We start from the raw sequence: 25,000 nt of genomic DNA, 5'->3' as shown, positions 1-25,000 counted from the left end.
GAAAGCATCCGTAAATTAAAATATAAATAAATAAATGAAAAAATAAATGCAGGTGAGCAACCTGAGACAATGGGGAAGCACAGTTCATAATATATATATATATATATATATATATATATATATATATATATATATATATATATATATATAAAATAATTTCAACCACCGACTCAATGAATGACTGATATTAGAAGTTCCGGGTGACGTAGAAAGCTGAAGTTTCGCATGCCGATGGACATCGAAGCTGATACACCGGGGGAGGGGGGGGGGAAATCACAGAACCATGGGAAAGTGTCCGTAAATGAAAATATAAATAAATGAAAATGAATAAAAAAAATAAAATAAGAAATGCAGGTGAGCAACCCGAGACAATGGGGAAGCACTTACTTACAATGTGCAAGCATACTCCACTAGTATTGTATAAAACTACAGCACAATACACTAAAGGTAGCTTATGAAATAGAACCTCGAGAGTGAACAATTACATCGTTAAATGCAGCTTAGCCTATTCACGCCCAATGTTTCAATCGTGTCAAATTATCATCTATGTATTATGTACGCAATGCTTTTCTTCCGTCTCCACTCCCATCCCCAAGGTCCTCCGACACATTTTCTCCCATCCTGTCTCAGTTTAGACTCCCAAGTCTCCATCACTTTACAGGCGAAAGTACGTAATGGGTACGTGTGATAACTTACACCTGCTATTTAAAGTGCACCTGATTTTTTTTTTTTTTAATCAGTAATTGTAATTAATTGGCCACGCGATAAAATGTCAGCAATTCTTTTCTTAGTTTCCTCAACCATAAACAATCATCTTCATGTCAGCAATCAATCACCCCTCCACCCGAGCATTTCTTACACAAGAGTTTGGGGAGTGCAATGAGTGCGCCATCGTTTGGAGGGACGTTAAGCTGGCCGTCCTATGTGCAAACACTCGCTGTCGAACATTGCAAATCCTTGCACCTTTGGAAAAGAAAAATGTGTGTGTGTGATGAAGAATCCACTGTACAGGTCATCAGCAGGCAGTCACACATTTGTGATGATGTAACCGGCAAGGCAAATGTATGACCTAATCCCTGGTCAAATATGGTGTTTGTGGTGGATATGTACTGTACATGTTACATTGACGTCGACATTGTGTTGCGATTTAGACAAAACACAGCTGGATAGCCAGAATAACCTGTATCCCATGTACCTGTCCTATGTGTTAAAATAAGCGTAGGACGTCTACCTGTAATGAACCTTACCCTGGCACGTGTACCATGTGCTCAACACCTCCTGATGATCATTATGCGCCTTATCCTGGCAATGAGATAGAGATAGAGAGATGAAAACGAGGAAAAGAAAAAAAAAAAAAGAATCAAATGTTTTGCGGATCATTCGTCGTAGAAACCAGATTGGAACAGAGCGTTCACCAAACTAGACAATCGGTCCGGACAGGTCCTGAGAGTCTGTGGACTAGTGCGTCGTGTACAATACGTGACTACAAATAGAAAGGGGAGAAAAGGGATGAAATATTAAATGTTGAGAGAGTACCACATGAAACTCCATTATCATCCATCCCCCAAATGAGAAACACTAATAAAATGAATCACAATCTCTTAATCCATTTGCAAACAAACTGGACCTTTTTACACTCGCAAGTAGAATTAAAACTTCACAAGCAACAAAGTTCGAATCCAAATGCTGTTCCATATGATACAAGCAAACCCTTCCGTTAAACATTTGCCTTGCAATCGGGTTAAGAGGGTCAGAAATTATTGGTTAGATGAGGATGCTCGATGGAAGCGCAGAGAAATCAATTAGGGGGCAAGATAAACACTGCCGCAGGTGCTGCACCATACCCACGATCCATCACACACACACACACACACACACACACACACACACACACACACACACACACACACACACACACACACACACACACACCCACACACACACACACACACACACACACACACACACACACACACACACACACACACACACACACACACACAATCCCCCCTACCCTTCCACCAAGCCGTGACACCGTTGCCATTAACAAAAGCGTATCGGCAGGTTGCGTGTCAATCTTGGCTGGAGTCCGGTATTGAGACGGCGCTCTTCCCGAGTGTACACCGAAAGTACGACAAAGAAATCGCGACTCGAATGAGGCCGTTCGTTTTTATCGCAGAATCGCATGAGAACGATCCCATCATTTTCATCCTGGAAATGTAACCCCCCACCTCTTGAGGAGGCTGCAATGAGTACCATTCGCGTCCCTAATCGAGACAAAACACGGCTGGCACCTCGTCAACGCCTCGAGGTGATGGTTGAGTCCAAGACGAGGATGAAGGTAAAAATCAGGCACCGAGAGCCCCGCACTGTCAATAATGAAGAAAACACCCTTCAAACCTCCTTACAATGTACCAGACCGAGAGCTTCTTGCCACCGCAAGATCGTTGATGACCGAGAGCTTCTCGCCACCCCAAGGTCGTTGATGACCCACGTCTTGACCCACGAAGACCACTTACCCTTTCCGTGGAAGAGGCTGCGACCACTCCTTCTCGGCTTTCTTCCCCTCTCGGACCTGCGGCGGCTCCAGCTGCCTCCCTTCTACCCTCCCCATCCTCTTATATTCATCACCGCCATCGCTTATTAACATCTGCACCGGGAGGGTTTGTAAACCACCACCACCCCCCACGATGTTTTAACCCTTTCCTCTACATCACAGCTTCGGTAAGAACCTGAACAATAATTTTCTCAGATGATAACTGGAAAGCATTCAAGATATATATATATATATATATATATATCAATGAGTCTTGTTTCGTAATGAGACAAGAAATTCAAGGTAAAAGAAGCGAGTTTTAATCTTGAAAAAAAACGAACACAATGTTCATTAACCGGTGTTTACAAAGTACTGTGTTGAGAGGTTGAGAGGTTGCAATCCAGCTGCGTCACTTGCTGTGCCTCATATTTCTTCAAACCCATATCATCCTCATGCAAGATTTATCTCCCAATTTAAAATCCCCTCCTCCCTCCATTACCCTCATGCAAGTTTCATGTCCCAATTTGCAATTCTTTTACCTGCAGTGAGCCAATTACACACGGTTTGATGAAAAACAAAGGCAGCATGGGTGGTGGGCAGAGCAGGAATGGCATTGGGGGGAATTCAGGATAACAAACAGGGAAGTGAGGGTAAAGTGTGGGTTTAAGGAAAGGAGAATGCAAGAGGGGAGAGACGGTGTGGTGCCCCCTAAACGAAACAGCCCTCAAAAAACACCCAGATCCCTCCTCTTCACTTCCTCCTGGGTGAGCGGCTGCAGAGGGAAGGGAACGGAAAGACACAAGGACAAATGATGAAGAGTAACAGTGATACTGGACGGTTTGCAAGAGAGATGCACCAAGATGAGGTGCTCTGAAATGTTGAAGTTTAAATGGTGAGCGGAGTGAGCACAGGGAATATGGGTTGTAACGAAGGAGGGTATCGAGGTGCTGAAGTGTTATTGGGGAGATGAAACGCACCTGAGAGAGCGGGAGCGAGATGGCAGACGTCGTCCGCGAGACAACGAGCGATTTCGCCTCCAATCTCTTGATCCTGACCTGCAAACAAAGACGGTTTATTGCAATCCCAGGTGTGCCAAACCCTCGCAGGAAAGGAAGGAATGTTCCCAAAGCAGGTTGGGATTTGGACGTATTGTCAACAGCAGCTTACTCACAGATTACAAATGTAATTACCAGGTGGAATTAAAAAAATAATTACAATGAAAAGAACCCACTATGGTCGACAAAACTAATCGCACCGGCACTTCTACCTGCATCCTCAATATAAACTCACACCTGAAATTGTTGTTGTTGCACATGGATAAATCTAGGCTCGTGGAGTTCAGTGATAACAGATTCACAGACTGACAAGGGATGAAAGGGCAAAGGAAGACAAGGGACACCACACACACGAGTGGGTGAGTGGAAGGAAAGGAAAGAGGGCAAGTCAATCGGAGTACAGGAAAGCAGGCGAAGGTGTTGGACAAAGGATGAGCTGAGAATGAATAACAATCTTGAAAGACGACAGGGAGAAGACACGAGACAAAAATAGGGACATGGGTTAGGGGCGTGAGCAAAGTTAAGAAAATAACTGGGATCGAATGATGAAGGGAAAGTTTACTCAGAGGTTTTGAAAAATTGATACAGGATATTGGGTAAGTGGCTGAAAGCAAAGGGTTGTGAGGTCATGTTTTCTGGGATCCTCCCAAGATGAGGAAACGATATAGAAATTATGAGTAGAGCGATAGACGTCAACCAATGGCTGAAAGAATGGTGGAGGGAGGAAGGTTTTACATGAAAGAAGCAGTGGGAATCATTTCAGGAACAAAGGGAGTGTTTCTAGAATGATGGACATATGCTAAATCAAAAGGGGACAGCAAGGTTTGCAGTGGGAATTGAGGAAGGAATTCAGGCTTTTTTTAAGTCAGTGGAGAGTGGGGAAGGTATTGAGGAAGGAACTGATGATGGAATTGGGATGAGCAAGGCCAGGCAAGAAAATAGTATTTCAGGATGGGAAAAGTTAAACATATTCTATACCAATGCCAGAAGTTTAAATAATAAGATGGAAGAGCTTGAGGTCAAAGTAGATAGCGAGGAGTACGATATAGTTGCAGTGAGTGAGACATGGTTTGAGGAGGAAAGAAACTGGAGGACAGGATTAGAAGGCTACAAGGTGTATCAGTGTGATAGGAAGGAGAAAATAGGAAGAGGAATTAGCAATCTGGGTAAAGGTCAGCATTGTATCAAGAGAAAGAGGTGACATTAAGGAAGGAATTGATGTGGAGGATTCTGTGGGGTGGAGATTAGAGACTGTAAAAACAGTAAGATACTGGAAGGATGCTTTTATAGGGCTCCAGGTGGGAAGGAAGAGGAAGAAGGAGTACATGAAGATTTCAAAAGGACATGTGGTAATGGAAGAGTATCGATTATGGGGGATTTTAACTTGCCAGGGATAGATTGGGTCCAGGAACAGGCAAAGGGAAGAGCAGATGAGGATTTCCTAGTTTTATTCCAAGATTGTTTTTTAACCCAGTTTTGTAGATAAGCCCACGAGGGGGAGTGCAGTGCTGGACCTCTTTTTAAGTAACGATCCCAATATGGTGGAGGAGGTGGAGGTTGGGGAGCATTTAGGAGCAAGTGACCATAACATTGTGTGTGCAAAGATTCTGTTAAGGGTTAGAGTTCAGGATAGTTGGGTCAGGCTATTAGATTTCAGGAACGCAAACCTTGAGGGAATGAGGAGAGAGTTGGGTGTGATGGAGACTGGGAGACTCTAACAACAGGACAATCAGCATCAGAGAAATGGGAAACCTTGAAGGACCAAATGTGTCGAGTGCAGAGTAAGTACATTCCAATGAGGTGTAAAACTGGAAGCAGAAAGAGGCCAGGGTGGTTGAGTAGCAAGATGAGGAATGTTACTAAGGAGAAGCAAAAAGCATTTAATCGGTTTGAAATAACAGGACTGGAGTTAGATTTATATCACTATCAGAGTAAACAGAGGCAAGTTAAGAAAATAACTTGGCAAGCTGCTAAAAGAGAGTACGAGAAGGACATAGCTCAGAATATTAAACATACTAGTAATAGCAAAAGGCATTATTTAAGTATATCAGGGGAAAAGAACAGGTTAGGATTGGTGTGGGTCCATTGAGGGATAGCACCAGGAGAGTGGTTAATGAGTAAAGTGTGATGGCAGGCTTATTAAACAGGTATTTTGCTCCAACTTTTACACAAGAACAGTCAGGAGAATTGCCAATAACTGAGAGTATCTATCTCTCAAAAAACACTTCAAAAAAGATTAATAAATTTAGCATATTCTTTTTTGGATCTCGTGTTAATAAATTGGTGTGTTGTTGATGTCGTCCAGGCATGATGGGCTGAACGGCCTGCACCTGTGTCTGATTTCCTTGTAAATCCTTGTGACAAAATAGAAGGAATGGAGATGTTGTTCAGCATGGAATTCAGGAGAGCAACCAGATGTGGGATTCTGGAAGAATGTGTGACCTGAAATGGCTGGCAGTGATGGAGAGCCAGAAGTGAGGAAATTAAAAAAAAAAAAAAATCTGAGAGCTCATCGAACTTGCCTGAGGTGGTTTTAGAAAATGACCGTGGGACTTGGCCGTGGAGAGATGCCATTAACAAGGAGAGCCTTGGACTCCATTACTTCCAAAGAAGAAAGATTATAGACAACACATAAAGTAGCCCATGCTGGGGATCCATACTTCATGATATTTCTGATCAAAGCCCAATGCACTGTGAATTAATGAACTCTAAGCGTCTCAGAATCGACTCAGATCTGGAAAATATAAACACATTGACCAGCATTAGTGGTAAGTTGGATTCTCTGATCATGAATGACACGAAGTCGGAAACGACTTCACAGAACTATATCGTGGTAAGTTTGGAGATGTGATCCGCCCAAGTCAGGTTGCGAGAGATAATGAGGCCTTGGAGCTTCAGGGGCAGAGCACCTCTTCCAGGTGTACCCAGGATAGTAAAATTGTGCATGTCCACTCAGCTTATTGGAGGGTCGCTTTGGAGGTTCGAAATGCGATCCTTGTGGAGGGATAGAATCACAGCAAGAGATGTCCTGTGTTGAAACCAATCCTCCAAGTAGCTCATAAATGGATTTATTTTCTGGATCTCCAAAAGCTTCCCTTTCAGAAGAAGTTCGGTGCACTTTTTGGCAGAGGGTGGAGTCAACAGCAAAAGGGTTTCTCCTGGAAGTGGAGGTATGTGTATATACATGTAGAAAAAAAAAAGATCTGTTCCAACATGCTACCTTGTTAAATGCTTGGCTCAGGAATGAGATCAGAAAACAGAACACCATCAAGAGCAATCGGTTGTTTCCGCTCACAAAATAAAAATTCTATTCGTGGAGGTCCTGAAAACCATTAGCATACATCATGGAAAGCAAGGCGAGGAGCCAGACAATCGGAATGTCGACAAGGCCCTGATCTTCGTTTGAAATTTAGTGTATCTATCCCATTGTTGGGTGAGCAGCATCATGTCCATGGTATAATAACCATGGGAGAAGCCAAGTAATGACCAGGGATGAAGGTTGGAAAAGAAAAAAAAAAAAAGCCAAGATGTGGGGCGTGAGGGACACCTAGCAGAATGTGGGGGCAGGGGAGGAGGGTAGTACCGACGAGCCGACTGTGGGGGGGTAGGGTGGCACCAATGAGCCGACTGTGGTGGGGGGAGGGTCGCGCCGGCGAGCTGACCGGAGAGGGGGGGGCGATGAGCTGACTAGGGTGCAGGGGGGTTCTGGGTGGGGTAGGGTATTAGGCATTCAAAATGACGGTGTGGGCGCAGGATGCCAAGTGGATAGATGGAGTTGGGTGTGCTGGGTTGAGGGTGGTGTGGTGAGCTGATGGGAGGAGAACGACAACATGGGGGAAGTAAGTGGGCATCGAAGTTCTTCAGGAAACAGCCTGATGAAAGGACAAATGACATGGTTCGTGTTTCTGCAGCCCAAGTTCCAGCATACGGCCACAAACACTGCGACCAGTGTGGAAAAGTGGACTATTAAATGCCCATAAACAAAAAGGTAGTTTTTGTTTTTTTTAAACATGCTGCACAAGATAAACTGCTGATTTGGGGGGTGGTGAGGGAAGGGGAATAGGATTGGGGGAGGTAGGGGGAGACTAATCGTGAAGAAGAAATTCATAAAATTGCATCATTTTGCATACGTAATATGTGGATGGCAAAAAGGTGGAGGACTTAATAAAATGCAATCATTAAGCACTCGTCAATTCAATAAAAACTTTTCATAATTTGTGTCGAACTTCTATTCTGCACTTTCATAGAGCCGGAGAGGTTAAAACACTGGACCAAACGATTCACAATGGCAGTTTACATCCTAAAATTAAAGACCCAAACAAACTCATCGCATTAGATAATGAAATTGTAAACTTCATCGATTAATGATTCAAGGCGTATTCATATTGCAATAATTAGACAACTCGGAATCTTCTGTTGTCATTAAAATCAAGCAACACAACTTACCTTTGAAGAGTGGCTGGGACTGCAAAGAGAACTTACCTTTGAAGAGAAATGGAGACAACAACCAACAGGATAACTTACAGTAACTACAAATCTTCTTCTTCTTCTTTCGGCTGCTCCCGTTCGGGGTCGCCACAGCGGATCATCCGTATGATCCGCAAAGTGATTTGGCACATGTTTTACGCCGGTTGCCCTTCCTGACGCAACCCTGGTCGCCTCTTACAACACAGGGATATGGTACACCTATTTTAACCGGGGGTATACACTGGTACTCATTTCGCCGACCTCGGAAGGATGACAGGCTGAGTCAACCCCCTGGTGTATTAATTCAGTGGCACAACGGGGCTTGAACTCAGGACCTTTTGGATCCCAAGCCGCTGCCCTAACCAATGCGCCAACACCAGGCTCCTTACAGTAACTACAAATGTTAGGTTGAAAATAACGATTTTGCTTTTCACAGCTCATACCTTTCCAATGCTGAGGGCAATTGATATGGAAGAGCAAAGGTGGAAAGAGAATTGTATCCGAGGGACAAAGAGAATGGTATTGAAGCAGAGATAGTTTGGCATCGAAATGCAGGTCAAAAAACAAACAAACAAAAAAAACAAGGTTTCACAAGAACAAATGAAAAACCCTTGATAATTAAAAAAAAACAACAAAAAAAAAAAACGTCGACACTACCTGTGGACAGTCCCAGTCATGTTTGTTTCTACATTTATGCTGATGCTGTAGTGAGCACCTTTGCCACAATAAGAGGCTGAGGCTGTCGGTTTTGGGAATTCCCCACTGAGCAGTTGTTGCGGAAGAAAATGGGTTCCTAACCTTTCGGAGCAGACATAAATGGCGACAAAGCTCACCGACACACACAGCATGCATGCACAGGAGGTGGAGATTTCGAGTTCTGGGAGAATCTCCCCCCCCCCACCCCCACCCCACACTTTCTAAAACGCGCAAATGGAGATAACCAACGGTATAACAAGTTCGAGAACACGAGCGGTCTTTACAGATATGTGCATCTCCAACCTCAGCCTCCAGTGAATGGTCGCTGATAATCCGTCTTGAACACTCCACTCCCTCAAATGTCAACTGCACTCTTTAAATGCTCACTGGAAAGCTGTAAAACCATGTTACCTGTCAAAGCTTCCTTGCAAGAGGATTAATCACTCTTCAAGTCGACGTAGGTATTAAAAGGTACTCCACATACCTGCATGTGCTACGCGAATCGGTTTCTTGGGATTATTGTTAGAGTTAGTATAACAACACCCACTATAATATAATGAATCGTAGTGAATTGTGAAATAATCCAAATTGTGACCCCCCTCCACCTCCACCTCACAAAAAATCCCAGATCAGCTTCTGGAATAAATGAACTTGCTAATTAAAGCAAAATAAATTCATGAATTTCCAACAACAACAAAAAGGCCAGTGGAGAGAAACATAACATTGTAAGTGCACACGCCACAGTCCCAAGGGGTGATATTAAACACAATATGGTGTCTACGAGTGAGTGGAACCAAAAATACACAGAATACAGAATCCAAAGTCAAAGTGTTGAAGATTTGCACCCATTACGTACAACCTCAGCATGAAGGTTTTGGGGTTAGTCGATGTAATGGAGCAAGGACATTAGTAGACAATGGACAAACACATGTGGTGTGTGGGATTTGAGCCAGGGGTTCAGATGGGAATGCTAATCAGGCAAACACAACCCACTCTTTTGGGAGATTATTTGAAATCAACAACAACAACAACAAAAAATTAAAAATGGAGAAACTCCTGACACAAGGACAAATTTATTCCCAAGGCAAACTGCAGCTGAAGAGACTAAAATAAACAATTATAAAGAAAGTGTTGTTGTTGAGAGCGCCTCTCGGCCAATGATGTTCATTATTCCGAGCGGAGTCCGAACGTGCCAATAACTGGAGATTTGAAAATGCAATTAATTGGCTATTCAGCTTCACAGAGTCGCTGCTCTTCAAATTTGCTGAAAATTGCACTCGATTAATTTCAGTGCATTCACCCTCCAAAATACTTCAACAATACGCACAAAGAGAAAAACAAACAAACATTTCAAACAGTTTCTGATTACCGAACAACAAGCGGTTAACAAAAATCTTGCACGATAAAGACTATTTGCACCTTTCATAATTAACTGTCCACAGCATTGTCATTGGATTAATTTGTGAGAAAGTAATTTTTATTAATAGTCTTAATCCTCAGGGTTAAACTCCTCTCCCCAAAAAAGAAGAAATCAAGGGTTGCTGCCCATGGCTGTCGCTTTGTTGTTTCTTCCGACTGTGGAACTGCCTTCCAAAAACCGTTCCATCTAGCTCTTCCCTCCCAGGATTCAAGTGGTCCACCAACATCTCATGCAATCACCCATCAATACTTTGTATTCCCATTAACCCAACCCTCTTAATTTCAAGTGTGTGTGTGTGTGTGTGTGTGTGTGTGTGTGTGTGTGTGTGTGTGTGTGTGTGAGTGTGTATGTGTGTGTGTGTGTGTGTGTGTGTGTGTGTGTGTGTATGTATGTATGTATGTATGTATGTATGTATGTATGTATATATATATATATATATATATATATATATATATATATATATATTGTTCTTCTTTCGGCTGCTCCCGTTAGGGGTCACCACAGCGGATCATCCGTTATGATCCGCATACTGATTTGGCACAGGTTTTACGCCGGATGCCCTTCCTGACGCAACCCTGGTCGCCTCTTACGACACAGGGATAAGGATTGGGTTTCGCCATGATTCCGGGCTGCCCTACACCCTCTCAAAGCATGGCCCAGCGCAGAGCTCCCGTCATAAAGCGATCCTCCAACCCAAGCCTCCGAGTAGCCAGATTACAGGCGCACGCCACTACACCCGGCATATATATACATACATACATATACATACATACATATACACACACACATGCATCGAACTGTGGTCCCATTTACCATACAACTCACACTCGCTTCCATAAACCTCGAATTTGTATTTAAAAATAAAATGGTGATTGTGAAGAATCACTTTTTTTAAATTCTAGAATCCAGATCAGGATCTTCCCCAAAATCGAATCAATTTGTCCTTGTCGCACACCCAACCTGCCGACCAAGTTTCGTCCGAATCCGTCCATAACTTTTTGAGATATCCTGCTCACAGACAAACAGTGATGAAAACATAACCTGCGTCCACCGTTAGTGGCAGAGGTAACAACAGTGCAGAGCAGTTGATTGGCAGAAATATGAAAAGAAGACAATGGGAGGGGAGCGGAGGTGGTGCAGAGGAGAAAGGACCATATTGCTGTTATTAACCAGCTTGTGCCTCAAGATCACCATATAATTAAAGAATTTGAGAGTCAGGAATACCCAAGTGATAAGTGCATCAAATTCTCACGAGGCTATCAGGATAGCCGAAAGGCGCACACGCACCTCTGAGCTGTCTAACCTGGGTTTGAATCCCATCCCAGATATAAACTGTCATCCTGGTGTTTCACAGGCAAGTTGAGGCATCAATGTCTGTGCAGTCTCTTGGATGGGTGTTAAACTGGGCATGCTGTCTGCTAGCATTCGTTTATGGATGTAAAAATCTTATGGTGACCTTCACGTTGAGTAGGCAAGTAATCGCCGGCAACCTGCCCATATTCCTGCTCTAACCTACAGGGGCACTGCATCAGCGGCACAGCTGCGGCCATCCCCTAAATGATGCTACTCACAGGTATGTGCTGCATATGAAAGAAGACTGTCACTATAGCAGAGATCACCAACATGGAGATCGAGAGTGACTGGTAGCTCGCATTAAAACATAGGGAAAAAGATAAATAAATCTGCATTCACAGGTCAAAAAAAAAAAATTGATGAGGGTCTGAACGAGAAGAGCACTCGGTAGAGTGCATACCTCTGCCACATTATGCCTGATCCACGAGAACATATCGGGCCCAATACATTTTTGAAATATCATGCTATACACTATACAGTACTATATCGTTTTTGGCCCGATCTCTCAAAGGTGAAGAATCACTTTAAAAATTAAATAATTCTCGTATCCAGATCCAGATTCAGATCTTCACTAAAATCGAATAAATTCGTCCTTGTGGCACACCCCAAACTGTCCACCAAGTTTCGTCCGAATCCGTCCACAACTTTGTGAGATATCATGCTCTATATCAGTTTAGCACAATCTCTCAATGGTGAAGAATCACTTGAAAAATTATCAGATCCGTATCCAGATCTTCACCAAAATTGAATCAATGCTTCCTTGTCACACATCCAACGTGTCCATCAAGTTTCATCCAAATCCGTCCACAACTTTTTGAGATATCCTGCACACAAGCGAACAGACAGACAATCAGACAGAAAGGGGTGAAAACATAACCTCCTTCACCTTCGATGGCAAAGGTAATAAAGACTAACACAATAATAAAGTTCATTTAGTTGTCACACTTACCAAAACAATCAAGTCTAATTTTCCATATGTGCAGCAGGCCTGGGTGAAACAACCACACGAAACAGAGACAGAGATAGAGAAACAGAGAGATAGAGATAGAGACGTGGTTGCGGGAGCAAGGAACTGCATGATGGGAAGAGTTTCTTCCTTCATTGCAGCGAATGAAGACCTTCGTGTAACATTACAACATTGTTTTTTACCTCATAATAAAGACAGTGGCACAATAAGAAGTCAAGAATTCAAACATATCTACAACAAGGTCAATAATTATTTTGCGGAAAGGAATGTGCCTTTGGAGAAGCTCGTCACAATAACAACTGATGGTGCACCAGCGATGATCTGGTGCCATGCTGGTTTCATCACAATGAGCAAGGCAGACCCCGATTTCCCTCATTTCTTGAACTACACTGTTCCACTTTGTGCCAAAGTAATGGGGTTTGATCACCTTATGTCTCCCATTGTTAAAATTATCAATGCAATTCGTGCAAGGGCTGAACAGCACCGAAGTTTAAAGTCCTTTCCGGACAAACTGTCATCCAAGTATGGCGATCTATTGCTGCACTCTGAAATCCGGTGGCTTAGCAGAGGAAAAAAATACTGCGTCGATTCCCTTCACTCTTCCCAGAAATTAAAGTTTTCATGCAGTCAAGAAACGAGGATACCACCCAATTATGAAACATTGCGTCGCTGCTTGATTTGACATTTCCAACAGATATGACAGAAAAAAAATTGAATGCCCTGAACTGTGGATTGCAAGGGAAACAAAAAACAATTGCCAACATGATTAGTACAGTGAAAGGTCCTTCTGATATAATAAGTCTAGAAAAGGAAAATGCAACATTTTCCTTCTCTGTGCTCTGAAAGCTAGCAGAAAATGAAGTTGCTGTTGGAATCGTGGACATTGACAAGTCCAGTGATTTCCTGACCTGGCTTGGCAAAGAGTTCGTTCAATGACAGATTTGATTATTTTGAGGAGATTCGAGCACCTGCGTGGTGTTCACTTCAAACCCATTCAAACCAGAATACATCGCTCATTTGATTCCGCAAAGTGGAGAGGAGTCGGGAAAAGGCCAAAGGTGAAGAAGTGAGTGTGAAGGCGCTTCGTGTTTTATGGAAAATAAGAGTGCGTTTTAATTTTTGCTGTGACGGTTGAAGTGCCACAACTCTTGTGAACGACATCTCCACCATGTTGGCAGTCCAGCACCAAATGCAAGATGCAATGTCTATGACCTGTTGCGGTCTCACGATTCGGATGTTTTGCCTCACCCCTGTCCTCACCGGATAAAATTTCATGCTATTTATACTCATTCAACCTCTCCCCCCGCCCCCCTCCCCAAATGAAAGCTTAGGGAAGGTCAAAACAGCCACATCTACTACGTTAGGAACATTACAGGAAGGAAGGCTTCTGTTCCACTATCAAAAAATAGGACCGCACGTCCTGAAGCTCACCTGGATCAGGAGCAATAGTCACTCAAACCCCCACAGAACCCTTTAGACCCTGACTTTTTTTTAATGCTCTGAGCAAACTTTGGTATATCACAGGTGACGAAGGTTGTGGTCAAATTATCAAAATTGTGTGTGTAGTCTCGAGAAGAGAGCAAATACCTATTTTGAGGGGTCAAACGCACCCAACCCGTTGGTCCTCTGAATGAGCGCAGATTTTGATGCGGTCGACACTTTTGGTACATCACAGGTGATGACGGTTGTGGTCGTTTCATCAAAATTGTGTGTGTAGTTTTGTAAAAGAGAGCAAATACCTATTTTGGGGTGAGGGATTAACCCCTCCTTTCACCCCCGTAGATCCCCTTAATGAGCGCACATTTTGATGTGGTCAATTCACCTTCGTTAGGCATCAGATATGAAGGTTGGGGCCAAGTTTAATCAAAACCTTGTGTTTGGCTCAAGTGATAATGACTGAAGTGTTAACAGACTGGCGGACTGACACTGCTCGATCGCATAAACTCACCTGAGTTAAAAATTGTTCGCCTGCTGGGTGACGTGCATTGAAGAGGATGGACATCATGGAGATGAATGTCATTATCAATGAATGGTATGATGGATTTTAGGTGGGTGGGATGACAATTTAAAAAAAAGGTCTATAAAATAGGGGCAATACCCCTGGGTGCTCATGTAGTAGCTGCTGGATAAGAAAACCCAGGAACCACTGTTGGGCGTGGATAACCCACAAAATATTTAACGAAGAAAGTAAATACCCATGGATTTTTTTTTAATGCAGTAAACAAACTTTGGTACATACATGGTGATGAAGGTTATGGTGAAGTTTCATTGAAATCATGTGTGTAGTTTAAGAGAAGAAGTTGCAAGTGTTTGTGGATGGAGGGACGGACGGACAGACGACGTGCCATCCCATAAGCTCCCTGAAACTACGCTACAGGTAAGCTAAAAATAAACTACTTTCAACAAGTCTGGTTATCTGTTCAAAACATATTTTGTTTTCCACGTTTATTTCAAAATCAAATAAAAAATCTTTAAAAGAAGCTTCACCGTGAGCAACTGCAGCATCGAATAACAAATACCAAGAGCAAAATACATCGATTAAACTCATCTCCACACCACAAGGCAAATATGAACCTCATCCACCTGCATTTATGCTTACTTGGGAAAACTATTCCCAGCTCAAGCACTTGACTGTCAACAAATATTGAATGGGGGAGGAGGTGAATGGGGGCTGGGGTGAGTCGTGGGAAGTTGCCCTTTTTCACTGCTGGCAAATTGTCAGCTCAATATTAACTGACACCTAATCACGAATGTGCCCAATTAATGTGCTATGCTTGCTGTTGCCCTTTCCTACATTTGCCGAGATGTTCCACCTTTCAATTTATCGTGTGCTCAGTAGATATGCCACATCACAATGGTGAATTGCGGTCGGTGGTAAAAATAAGAGCAAGCAAAGCAAAATATTACATGTATCACAATTCGAAAGGGTTCCTGCCATCGTAAAATAATAAATAAATGAATTTAAAAAAAAAAAACATGGTACCCATGAAAAGCTCATAATTATAATCGATTTGTTTGTGAAACAGAAAGTAGTGTCTTTAATCATAAAGATACCCGTTTTAAAAGCCAGTCTTTCCAAGATTGACTAGAACGGGCACTCAGTAGAGCGCATACCTTCGCCAACGCTACATTTTGCCCCCCCCCCCACCAGAAACAGTTGATTGTGAGGGTATTTAATCCCATACCACATCTGCCATCTCATATGTGTTATGATGGCTTAAAAACATTAAATTTCCTGCTGTTTGACACCGATTCACGTACATTGTACAATTTCTGTATGAACTCCCTGACCTTTTTGGGTGTCGGTGTCAAATCAATCTGATGACAACTGGTCACATTATAAGAAATTATTTTCTGGCATTTTAGGGGCATTTAGCACACACGAGTTTCTGTTTTTCTAAATAAGTTATTTATTGTGAACAAACAAACATTCATTGTACAAAAATGACGATTTTGACCTTTTCATGACCTCGACCTTAACCTTTGTACTCTTAATTTTGTAATTGGTATTCGAGTGTCGGGAGCAGAAGTCAACATTTTGGTGTTGGTTTCATGCAAATCGGATAAGAATTGACCGTGTTATGACTAAAACCGCATATTTTGCAATGTCGTGACCCCCCTCTGACCTTTGACTCCCAACCGCTAATAAGGGTTATTACGTCATTGTGTCATGTCACATATCACAAGATGGGGCATTGAATTCTGAACATTTTGGCATTAGTTGCATGCAAATTGGATACAAATTGACCGCGCTATGGTAAAAAGACGATTTTGACCTTTTCATGACCTTGACCTTGACCTTATCGATCCCAAAATCTAATCAAATGGTCCTCGGATAATAACCAATCATCCCACCAAATTTGCTGTGATTCAGTTCAATACTTTTGGAGTTATGCGAATAACAAAAACAAACAAACAAACAAACACACATATTCACAAATAAATAAATAAATACACAGCGATCAAAACATAACCTTCGCAACAAAGTTTGCGAAGGTAAATATGATAAGAGCTTAATGCAGTGGTTCCAACGGACATTTATTACTCGATGACAGCAGGAACCCTTGAGGACACGGAAGAAGCAAATATAATTATGTATACAGACATGACAGAAGTAAATAGACACCGTTATTTTAAAATAATTTATTTATTGAACATTTGAAGTACATTTGATCCATTTTAAGACAAAGACTCGTATTTGGTAGACTTGCCATTTGCAGATTTCAATGAGCTTTTACTCTTTCAGGCATAGAATCTACGAGTTCTGAAATTTTCTCTTGTGGGATTTCTGCCCAGGCTTCACGCAAAAGGTTTAGCAATTCCGCCCGTGACGTTGGTTTCCTGGACTTTTTTCCACACGGCTCAATCCAATATGGCCAAGTGGTGTTCAATGGGATTTATGTCTGGAGACTGACTTGGCCATGGAAGTAGCTTGACCCCATTTCTGTCCTGCCATTATTTGGTCTTTTTTTGCAGTGTGGCATGGCGCTCCATCTTCCATGAACACAGTGTTGTTTTTGACCATCTGACCAGTGGAGAAGACAGGGAGAAGTCCATCTTCAAGGATAGAAATGTGTCATAGTGTTGATGTTGTCAACACACTCCACAAGCTCTGACCAACCTGTGCTCCAGATTGCTCACCACACCATCACTGATAAACCACCGTGTTTGACAGTTGACCGCAATCGGTTCAAAGAAAACTCTTGATTGGGAAGTCTCCAGACCCATACGTGTCCCACTGTCAGAAAATTGAGCAAATTGGGACTCATCTGAAATAAAACTACAGTTTGACAAAACTCCAAGGGTCTGGTGGCCATCTCGTCAGCCCACCTTTCTCCTTTGAATGTTGGCTGGTCTAAGAAGAGGTTTTCTCTTTTTAAGGTGTCTATTAATTTCTGTCATTTTTCTGTATAGTAAGATTTCACAAAGCAACAGAAAAAATATAAAAATACACGGAAGCAACACACAAACAAAAACAACCACAGCCACCACAATAGCAGCAGCAACAATGACTTGCTATAAAATAAAAGCAAAGAGTACCTTGTTTAAGTTAGTCTATCAATTTGAAATACTTCATGGATGTCATTTCAAAAGTGAATGTTGAAGCTTTGCCTACATGCACAGCTTTACAAACAGCGCGGGAAACGGCCACCGTAATACTGAGACAGAAAAACACACAAACACCACGGTTCACAATATATAAAAGATCTATTTCACTTAATTTTCCATCCACATTGAGATTCACAAATAGACATGCAACATGTTTGTGAAGTACAACTTGCTGCCTTTTGATTGAAACAGTCAGCGAAGCGATGGATAGGCACACTGAGTGTTAATGAAAGAAGGAACAAAATAATAAATAATAATTACGTGGTGACATCAATCAACTGACATGCTGAAAGTGGAACATACAACTAAAGAGCACTTTTGAAACCATGATCAAGTGAGCTCAATTCGTTATTCAAACTTATCGGTTGCCACAGAATAAGACAAAGCATGGGGCTGGAGTCGAGAGGAATGTCGAGAGTTTGGTTGTCTTTGTATGAAACTGCATTGCTTGACTCTTGTTTCCTCGAGCTTGGAAAATGAGAGTGACACTATTGCTGAGCTCGCAAATACAGCATGTACGAATAAGGTCTACTTGTAAAGTGGCTTCAAAAAAAAAGTGTATCCAACGGAACAACCCATCCAAGCACTCATTTGACGTCAAGTTAAAGTAAGGGATCAAGCAAGAACATCCTCGAGAAGGGACAAGTTGAAGGAGAAACAGAGAGGAAGACAGAAAACACGAGGCACAAAAAGTCATGCTCGGTGAACGAATGACATTGCTGAGGATATACAGTATAAACACATATATATATATATATATATATATATATATATATATATATATATATATATATATATATATATATATATATATATATATATATATATATATATATATAATATCCACCAATCACTGAAGGTCTGCCTGTCCAGGGAAGAGCTTTACTGGCCTGACTCCATCCATAATTTTCACCTGGTTAAAATTTTTTTTTTTTAATCACCATTTTCTTTGCTACTTGCAGGCCTCCGTTATACATCAGAATACTGAACAACGCGTCTTCAATCATGAAATGAAGGTATGTTTTGATTACAACTCATGCAGAGGAAATGAGGTAATGCATGTTTTTCTTCGGGAGCGATCGAGGCAGCAGTTTACTAAACACCGCCCAAATAAAAACTTCCGTACAACCAAGAGGACTGTTCACTTCATGTACATTTAAATGTGTCGTCAATCATGAAAGAAAGGAAAGTTTTGCTTTAATAATGCAGAGGAAAGGAAAGAGTCATGATTTAAATATTTGAAGTCTACAGTTGGGTAATCTATACTATAATGGAGCTAAGTGTTCGTTATCTCCGCATAGAGTCGAGACGAAGCGTTAACGGTCCACAAAACTCAGCTATATTGTACTTATGAATCGCAAAACTTTATAGCTCGCTATCACGAGCAAAATTAGGGGAAGTTAGAAAGTGAAGCCAAAGCCGCTGAGTATTAGCTACGCAGCCTGAGGTGCATCACCGGACATGATTGGTCCAGTGCAATCACATGCCTCCCACAGAACAGACCGGTGATGGCAGGATTTTTTTTGTTTTTTACTATAATGCAGCTAAGTGTTTGTTATCTCCTCCTAGACTAAGCGTCAATGGTCCACGAAAAACTCTGCGATATTGTACTTGGCATGCATGACTGGATTTGCCATACTTTTTAGCTCATGAGCGAATATGTACATACTTGCTCATCATCGCCTTTTACTGCACTCCATTTTCAAAAAAAAATGCTGCGACGACATATTCGGTGTCTCCGCGTAACTATTTTCAATTACAACCCCATAAAAGCCACTCAAGAATCGACGCCTCATTCGGAAAAAAATGGCACGCGAAAAAGGAACGAAATCACGACTGCAGATCTCCGAAATCACTTCACCACCAGCACCTCTGCCACCCGTCCATGGGATGGGTAATCTACTCGTAAAAATAAATGTGCATGCACATGCAATTCATATACTATGTGAAATAAATAAACATACATGGCAAGTTAGAGGAAACGAAAAATGGGTTGAAAGGAATCGAAAGCAGGTTATATTTTATCGATTTACTTTTATCAAACGCGGTACCAAACCTCAATTTGAGACATCAAGAAATAATATGAAATAAATAAACATACATGGCAAGTTAGAGGAAATGAAAAATGGGTTGAAAGGAATCGAAAGCAGGTTATATTTTATCGATTTACTTTTATCAAATGCGGTACCAAACCTCAATTTGAGACATCAAGAAATAATATGAAATAATGTAAGAATGCTCTCTTGCTTTAAAGAACGGAAAGAAAGACAGAGGGGAGGGCAGATAGTGGGTGGGTTGGGGATGGCAGGGGGTCTTGAGGACTTGGGATTTGATGGGAGGGGTTGATTTAATTAAGCAACGCCTTTAGGGAGCACATAAACCTGGTGTTGGCAAAACGGTTAAGGTGACTGGCTTAAGAGCTTGGGGTCCTAAGTTGGAGCACCTGTTATCCCGTTGAAGTAACACCAAGTGGGTTGATTCAGCCAGTCATCCTTCGGAGATCAGAAAAGGAGTACCAGCTTAATGGGGTAATAAGGCATTCATGTATCTTGCATCGGAGTGGCGACCCATCAAGGACTGTACTCCTTAGCCAAATGAAACTGAATCAACAGCCCTATGCACCTCACGGTGTGAAATTAATGGTTGTTTTCGGGAGCACACAGCTGGACAATATTAAATTCACATGAGATTTCACATTTTACATTAGGCCTTAGTTATTTTACAACTTGGTTTACGCAGTTCTTCAGCTAAAATGTAGGGTCGGTAGGTTGAAATATAAATATAATTTCAATTTTTAGAAATTATATATTTTAATGATTTTTTTTTTTCAGATGTTCCATGGAAAAGACAAGGGTTGGTGGGGGGGGGATAAATATAAATCCCAGACCAGGAGGATCTAAGAAAACATTGAAGATGGAAGACCATTCAAAGGCTGGATGCCCATGTTCACTGCATCATCTGATGTGAAAAACAATAAAGAAGGATCAAAACTTGTTTTTACAATATAGTCTGACATGTTTTTCTTATAGAAACCTGTTGGATCATCAAACAAATGGAAACAATGCTGAGAAAATTACTGTCCAAGTCGTAGATGTGTGCATGCACACCAGTGCATAGTGCTGGATATGATTAAAAAAATGTGTCTACGAGGAGTCAACACACTCAAAACGGTCAATCAGAGCCATAACCAGCTCTTACTTTTGAGTGGGCATCTGATCGTACCGTCTCCCCATCCCCATGAGCACATCAAATGCTGATTTCTGGTCCGTTGAAGGCTGAATATCAGCATCTCGCAGGGAAACTTTGACATACTTGGCACCGAAATCTTTCAATACGAACAGCGGTGTACAACTATCGATGGAAACAAAATCGGCACGATCGAGAGTAGCCTGTGAATCATCCATGCTGCTGCACTGAATTGATGCAATAGTTTGGCCAGAATATTCGGCGTCAAGATGTTGCATGATTAAATCACCAATACAGTCACTCAAATTTATACCGCTGACATACTTCTTTAACAATTACTTTCGCCCCAGAAACCACAGTCAATCTGAACCATGCTGGCCACTGCTCAGACATCATGACTGAAGACTACTGCGCAGCTCGACTGCGCAGTTTGGTTAAAGGTGACTCGGAATTTTGGCGCAAGCACAAAATTATATTTTGAAAATAAATGCCGACGTTTACATTTCGGGTTTTGAAACTTTTGCACCTTCGGCGGAAAATTTATAAATATAAAAGGCTAAAAATGTGTTTTATATTTATATTTCATTTCGGCAAATATACCGTCGACAGATCCGAAAAAAAATTATAAAATAACTAAGGCCTTGCATAGAATTTCTACCGGTACCTGCATTTTGTATTTATATTTTTGTATACCATGTCGAGGATCGTGCAAAAGCGAACATACGGAACATATAACAAGGCAGAAGACGAGAGGGGCTGGAGAGGGAAGCACAAAACAGTGGGGAACAGAGACAATAGGAGATCTGTGGAAGGGAGAGGGATGGGGTTGGGTAAACAATATGGTACTACAGGGACTTTCAGAAAGGAAAAACGGAATTTAAAGGAGGTGGGATTAGGGTGGATCAATGGGGGTAGTAAAGATCAAGATTTTAGATGGGGGAAGATATGAGATGGTGGTGAACAGCTGTTTTGAATACCTGGAGTGAGGAGTGGGATTGAAGAGAGTGTGGGAGTTTGTTCCAGAGGCGGGAAAAAACAAGGAGTAATGAAAGGGTGAAGGTGAGCAGTGATTGTTGATTTTGGCAGTTTCACCAGAAGGGAATTCTTGGCAGACTTTGAGTGCCCTGAGGAAATATAGGGGGGACAGATCACAGACCGAGCGGGGGGGGGGGGGGGGAAGCCGAAGAGGAAACAGTAGAAGACAGAAAGACCAAGTATCCTGAGTCGGAGGATATCTGCCTTCGGTGAGAGAGTGAGAGACCCAAAGACAGCTTCATCGTGGGAGATGACAATGACCCTAAAAGCCTTGGTTTCCACAGCGTAAAGTCGAGCGAGGTGCAAGGCAGAATCACCACCCCACAGGGGAGTGCAGTACTCCATCAGACTGGAGATAAAAGCTTTGTCGGTGGTTAGAAGCTCAAGTGTGCCAAGGAAGGACTTTGCACGAAGTAGGATGCTCAGTCGGCGATTGGCCAGCTTGGAGATGTGGCTTTCCCAGGAAAGATCATGGCAGACAGTGAGGCCCAAAAGCTTGCATAAAAGGACTTCTTCATGGGGGTTATTGAGAAAGTGGATGGAGGGGTGGGGGGGGCGGGTCCAGTCGGTCATTTCAGAGACATTGTGAGGGTGTGACATTCGTCAGGATTGAAAGACATGTTCCAAGTGTTTGACCAGCTTGTGATTTTATCCAGGTCTGCAGAGTGTGAAGAGGCTGCTGCCTGCCGATCAGAGGGATGAGATGGTATGGCAGAGGATGGAGTCATCAGCAGAGATAAAGAGGATTTTCCAGAGAGTCTGAGAGATCATTAATGAAAACCAGAAAAAGCACAGGGCCAAGAACACTGTCTTGAGGAACTCCAGCATGGACAGGAAGAGGAGATGAAAGAATTTCATTAAGATCCACACGTTTACTGCGACAGGAGAGGAAGTCCGCAAGCCATGAGTGGACATTTCCTTGGCTACCATAAGAAGGGAGTTTGGTGAGCAGTGCCGGATGCCAGACCATTTCAAAATCTCACGATATGTCTGGGGAGATGGTTCTGATCTCACGTTTGGCATTTAGGACCTCCATCTATTGTTGGCCAAGATCCGGGTCAGGAAGTTGACAGATTGTCAGTCCCAATGAGCCGGAGAACTCCTTTGCTGAAGTGCCATGGCAGGTGAGATAGGTACCCACACCCAGCCAACTGGCATGATGGCAATTCAAGTCACCACACATGAGGAAGAGAGAGTTTGGATGAGAGGATAGAAGTTTGTCCATGTTTTTGGCAAGCGAGATGTAAATGGAGTCATCACTGTTTGGTGATGTCGTCACCGTTTGACGGTACAACACACATATAAACAAGAGGTGTGAGCAGAGGGGAAGTCGTAGCCAGAAGTAATCCGGGGGGGGTTGGGGTGGAGGAGTGAGGGCAGTGCATGCAGAGCGAGGAATAGAGTTTTTGATAGAGAAAGCAACTCCACCGCCAGGACGAGGCTCAGGTCCATCATACCGGAGGAGGGAGTAACCAGGGAGAGAAACTAAGGAGTTTGAGAAGTCTTGAAGGAGGAAAGTTTCTGTTAAGCAGATAATGTCTGGTTTGTCAGTGGTAACCTGTATGGTGAGATCAGTCAGGTGAGAGCGAACGCCACGGTTGTTTGAGGTCCATACTGTTAAGTAAAGGGAAGGGAGGAGGCTTTGGGTGCAGGGGAGAAGTGGGGAGGGGGAGAGAGGAGAGATGCAGGTAGTGAGAGTTGTTGATGGTTGTTGACAGATTGCACAAGAGCGAGAGGAGAGGGTTGGATGGGGAAAAGGACAAAGGGATAGGTGGTGAAGGGAAGAGTAGCAGAAGGGAGTAATTAGAGAGGGGCAAAGGGAAGTGGGAGATTGGAGGAGGTGGAGGAATGAGGAGGCAGCTTTGTGGATGTGAATGGGGGCAACTTTGAGAAGTGGGAGTGAGGGGGGATATTTGAAAGGGAGGGGAAAGGGGGGGGATAGATGGAGAAAGGTGACGGGCAAGCTTTTCAGAAAGGTGAGGGGGAAGTGAGAGGTTTGCTTTGAAAAGGGAGGAGGCGATTGATTTGCGAGTGAGGGGTGAGAGAAAAGCTTTGAGGGAGAGTGGAGACGATGAGACTGGATAGAGGTATTGTGAAAATAGGAGCGGGTGGGGGAGGAACAAAAATTGAGGGGTGGGAAGAGGGGAGACAGCTTTGAGAAGGGGGATGGGCAAGGAGGGAAGATTTGAAGGGGAGGGGCGAGGGGAGAGATTTGAAGGGGAGGGGCAAAGGGGGGAGCCTCTGAGAAAGGCGAGGGGGGTGGGAAAGAGTATAGTTTGCTTTGAAGAGGGAGGAGGCAGCTGCATTGAGAAGGAGAGCAAACGATGAGAGCAGGCATGGTCATGGGGGAGGAGGGAGAAGGGGGGTTGGGGAGAGGGGATAGTGTGAGACTGGGTAGTGGTATGGTAAAGATGGGAGCGGGCGGGGGAAGGAACAAGATTTGAGGAGGGTGGGAAGAGGAGAGGTGTGATGAGAGGAAAGAGAGCACGTGTTTGAGATATTGAGATATGTGCTGAATGAGAGTGTGAGACATTTGTTAGGTTGGAATGGAGCCCAGAAATGTCAGAGATTCATATAAATACATTGGAAAATGGACGGAGTGCAGAATAATTTAGAGAATGGAAAAAGGAAGCTTTGGAACAGGTGGAATTTTTTGACACGGGATGAAAGAAAGGTCGAATTTCACTGAAGTTTTTGAAGAGGAAGAGCACAACAGAGGGAGGAAGCAGAAACATTTTCAGAAACAGGAGGGAGCAGAAACATTTTCAGAAACAGTTATATATTTTTTCTGAAGATTGGGGGAGAGGGGGCAGAGTAAAGGACAGAGGGAGAGAGGGAGAGAGGGAGAGAGGGAGAGGGGGCAGAGTAAAGGACAGAGGGAGAGAGGGAGAGGGGCAGAGTAAAGGACAGAGGGAGAGAGGGAGAGGGGGCAGAGTAAAGGACAGAGGGAGAGAGGGAGAGGGGCAGAGTAAAGGACAGAGGGAGAGAGGGAGAGGGGCAGAGTAAAGGACAGAGGGAGAGAGGGAGAGGGGGCAGAGTAAAGGACAGAGGGAGAGAGGGAGAGGGGGCAGAGTAAAGGACAGAGGGAGAGAGGGAGAGGGGGCAGAGTAAAGGACAGAGGGAGAGAGGGAGAGGGGGCAGAGTAAAGGACAGAGGGAGAGAGGGAGAGGGGGCAG

The 25,000-nt window shown here is 43.1% G+C and overlaps 2 protein-coding genes and 1 pseudogene across 12 annotated transcripts in view; all 3 read right to left on the bottom strand.

The window, feature by feature from the left end:
* LOC147013394 (tumor protein p53-inducible protein 11-like) overlaps positions 1 to 2,677 on the bottom strand; it is a 32,975-nt gene extending 30,298 nt beyond the window's left edge. The window contains exon 1 of one of the 5 annotated variants that reach the window (XM_085855186.1): positions 2,520 to 2,677. The gene's annotated coding sequence lies outside the window, so the exon portion shown is untranslated. The other 4 variants (XM_085855190.1, XM_085855188.1, XM_085855189.1 and 1 more) reach the window with 4 other exon arrangements.
* Positions 2,678 to 2,840: 163 nt separating this feature from the next.
* Positions 2,841 to 25,000, bottom strand: part of LOC147013392 (serine/arginine-rich splicing factor 3-like) — a 45,773-nt gene continuing 23,613 nt past the window's right edge. For all 7 annotated transcript variants that reach the window (XM_085855185.1, XM_085855178.1, XM_085855179.1 and 4 more), the window contains 2 exons: positions 3,514 to 3,591; positions 2,841 to 3,308 (listed from right to left, as the gene is read on the bottom strand). In XM_085855185.1, the coding sequence (XP_085711311.1) occupies positions 3,287 to 3,308; positions 3,514 to 3,591 (100 nt within the window). In that variant the 3' untranslated portion in view covers positions 2,841 to 3,286. The remainder of the gene's footprint in view (positions 3,309 to 3,513; positions 3,592 to 25,000) is intronic.
* On the bottom strand, positions 10,775 to 10,915 carry LOC147013393 (signal recognition particle RNA; annotated as a pseudogene).

The sequence above is a fragment of the Eptatretus burgeri genome, chromosome 14 (genome assembly GCF_056783735.1).
Source record: "Eptatretus burgeri isolate ZD-2024b chromosome 14, Ebu_testis_v1, whole genome shotgun sequence".
NCBI classification, from domain to species: domain Eukaryota; kingdom Metazoa; phylum Chordata; class Myxini; order Myxiniformes; family Myxinidae; genus Eptatretus; species Eptatretus burgeri.
Note: the sequence above shows the minus strand (reverse complement) of the source record. Positions and strands in the feature narration are given on the sequence as shown.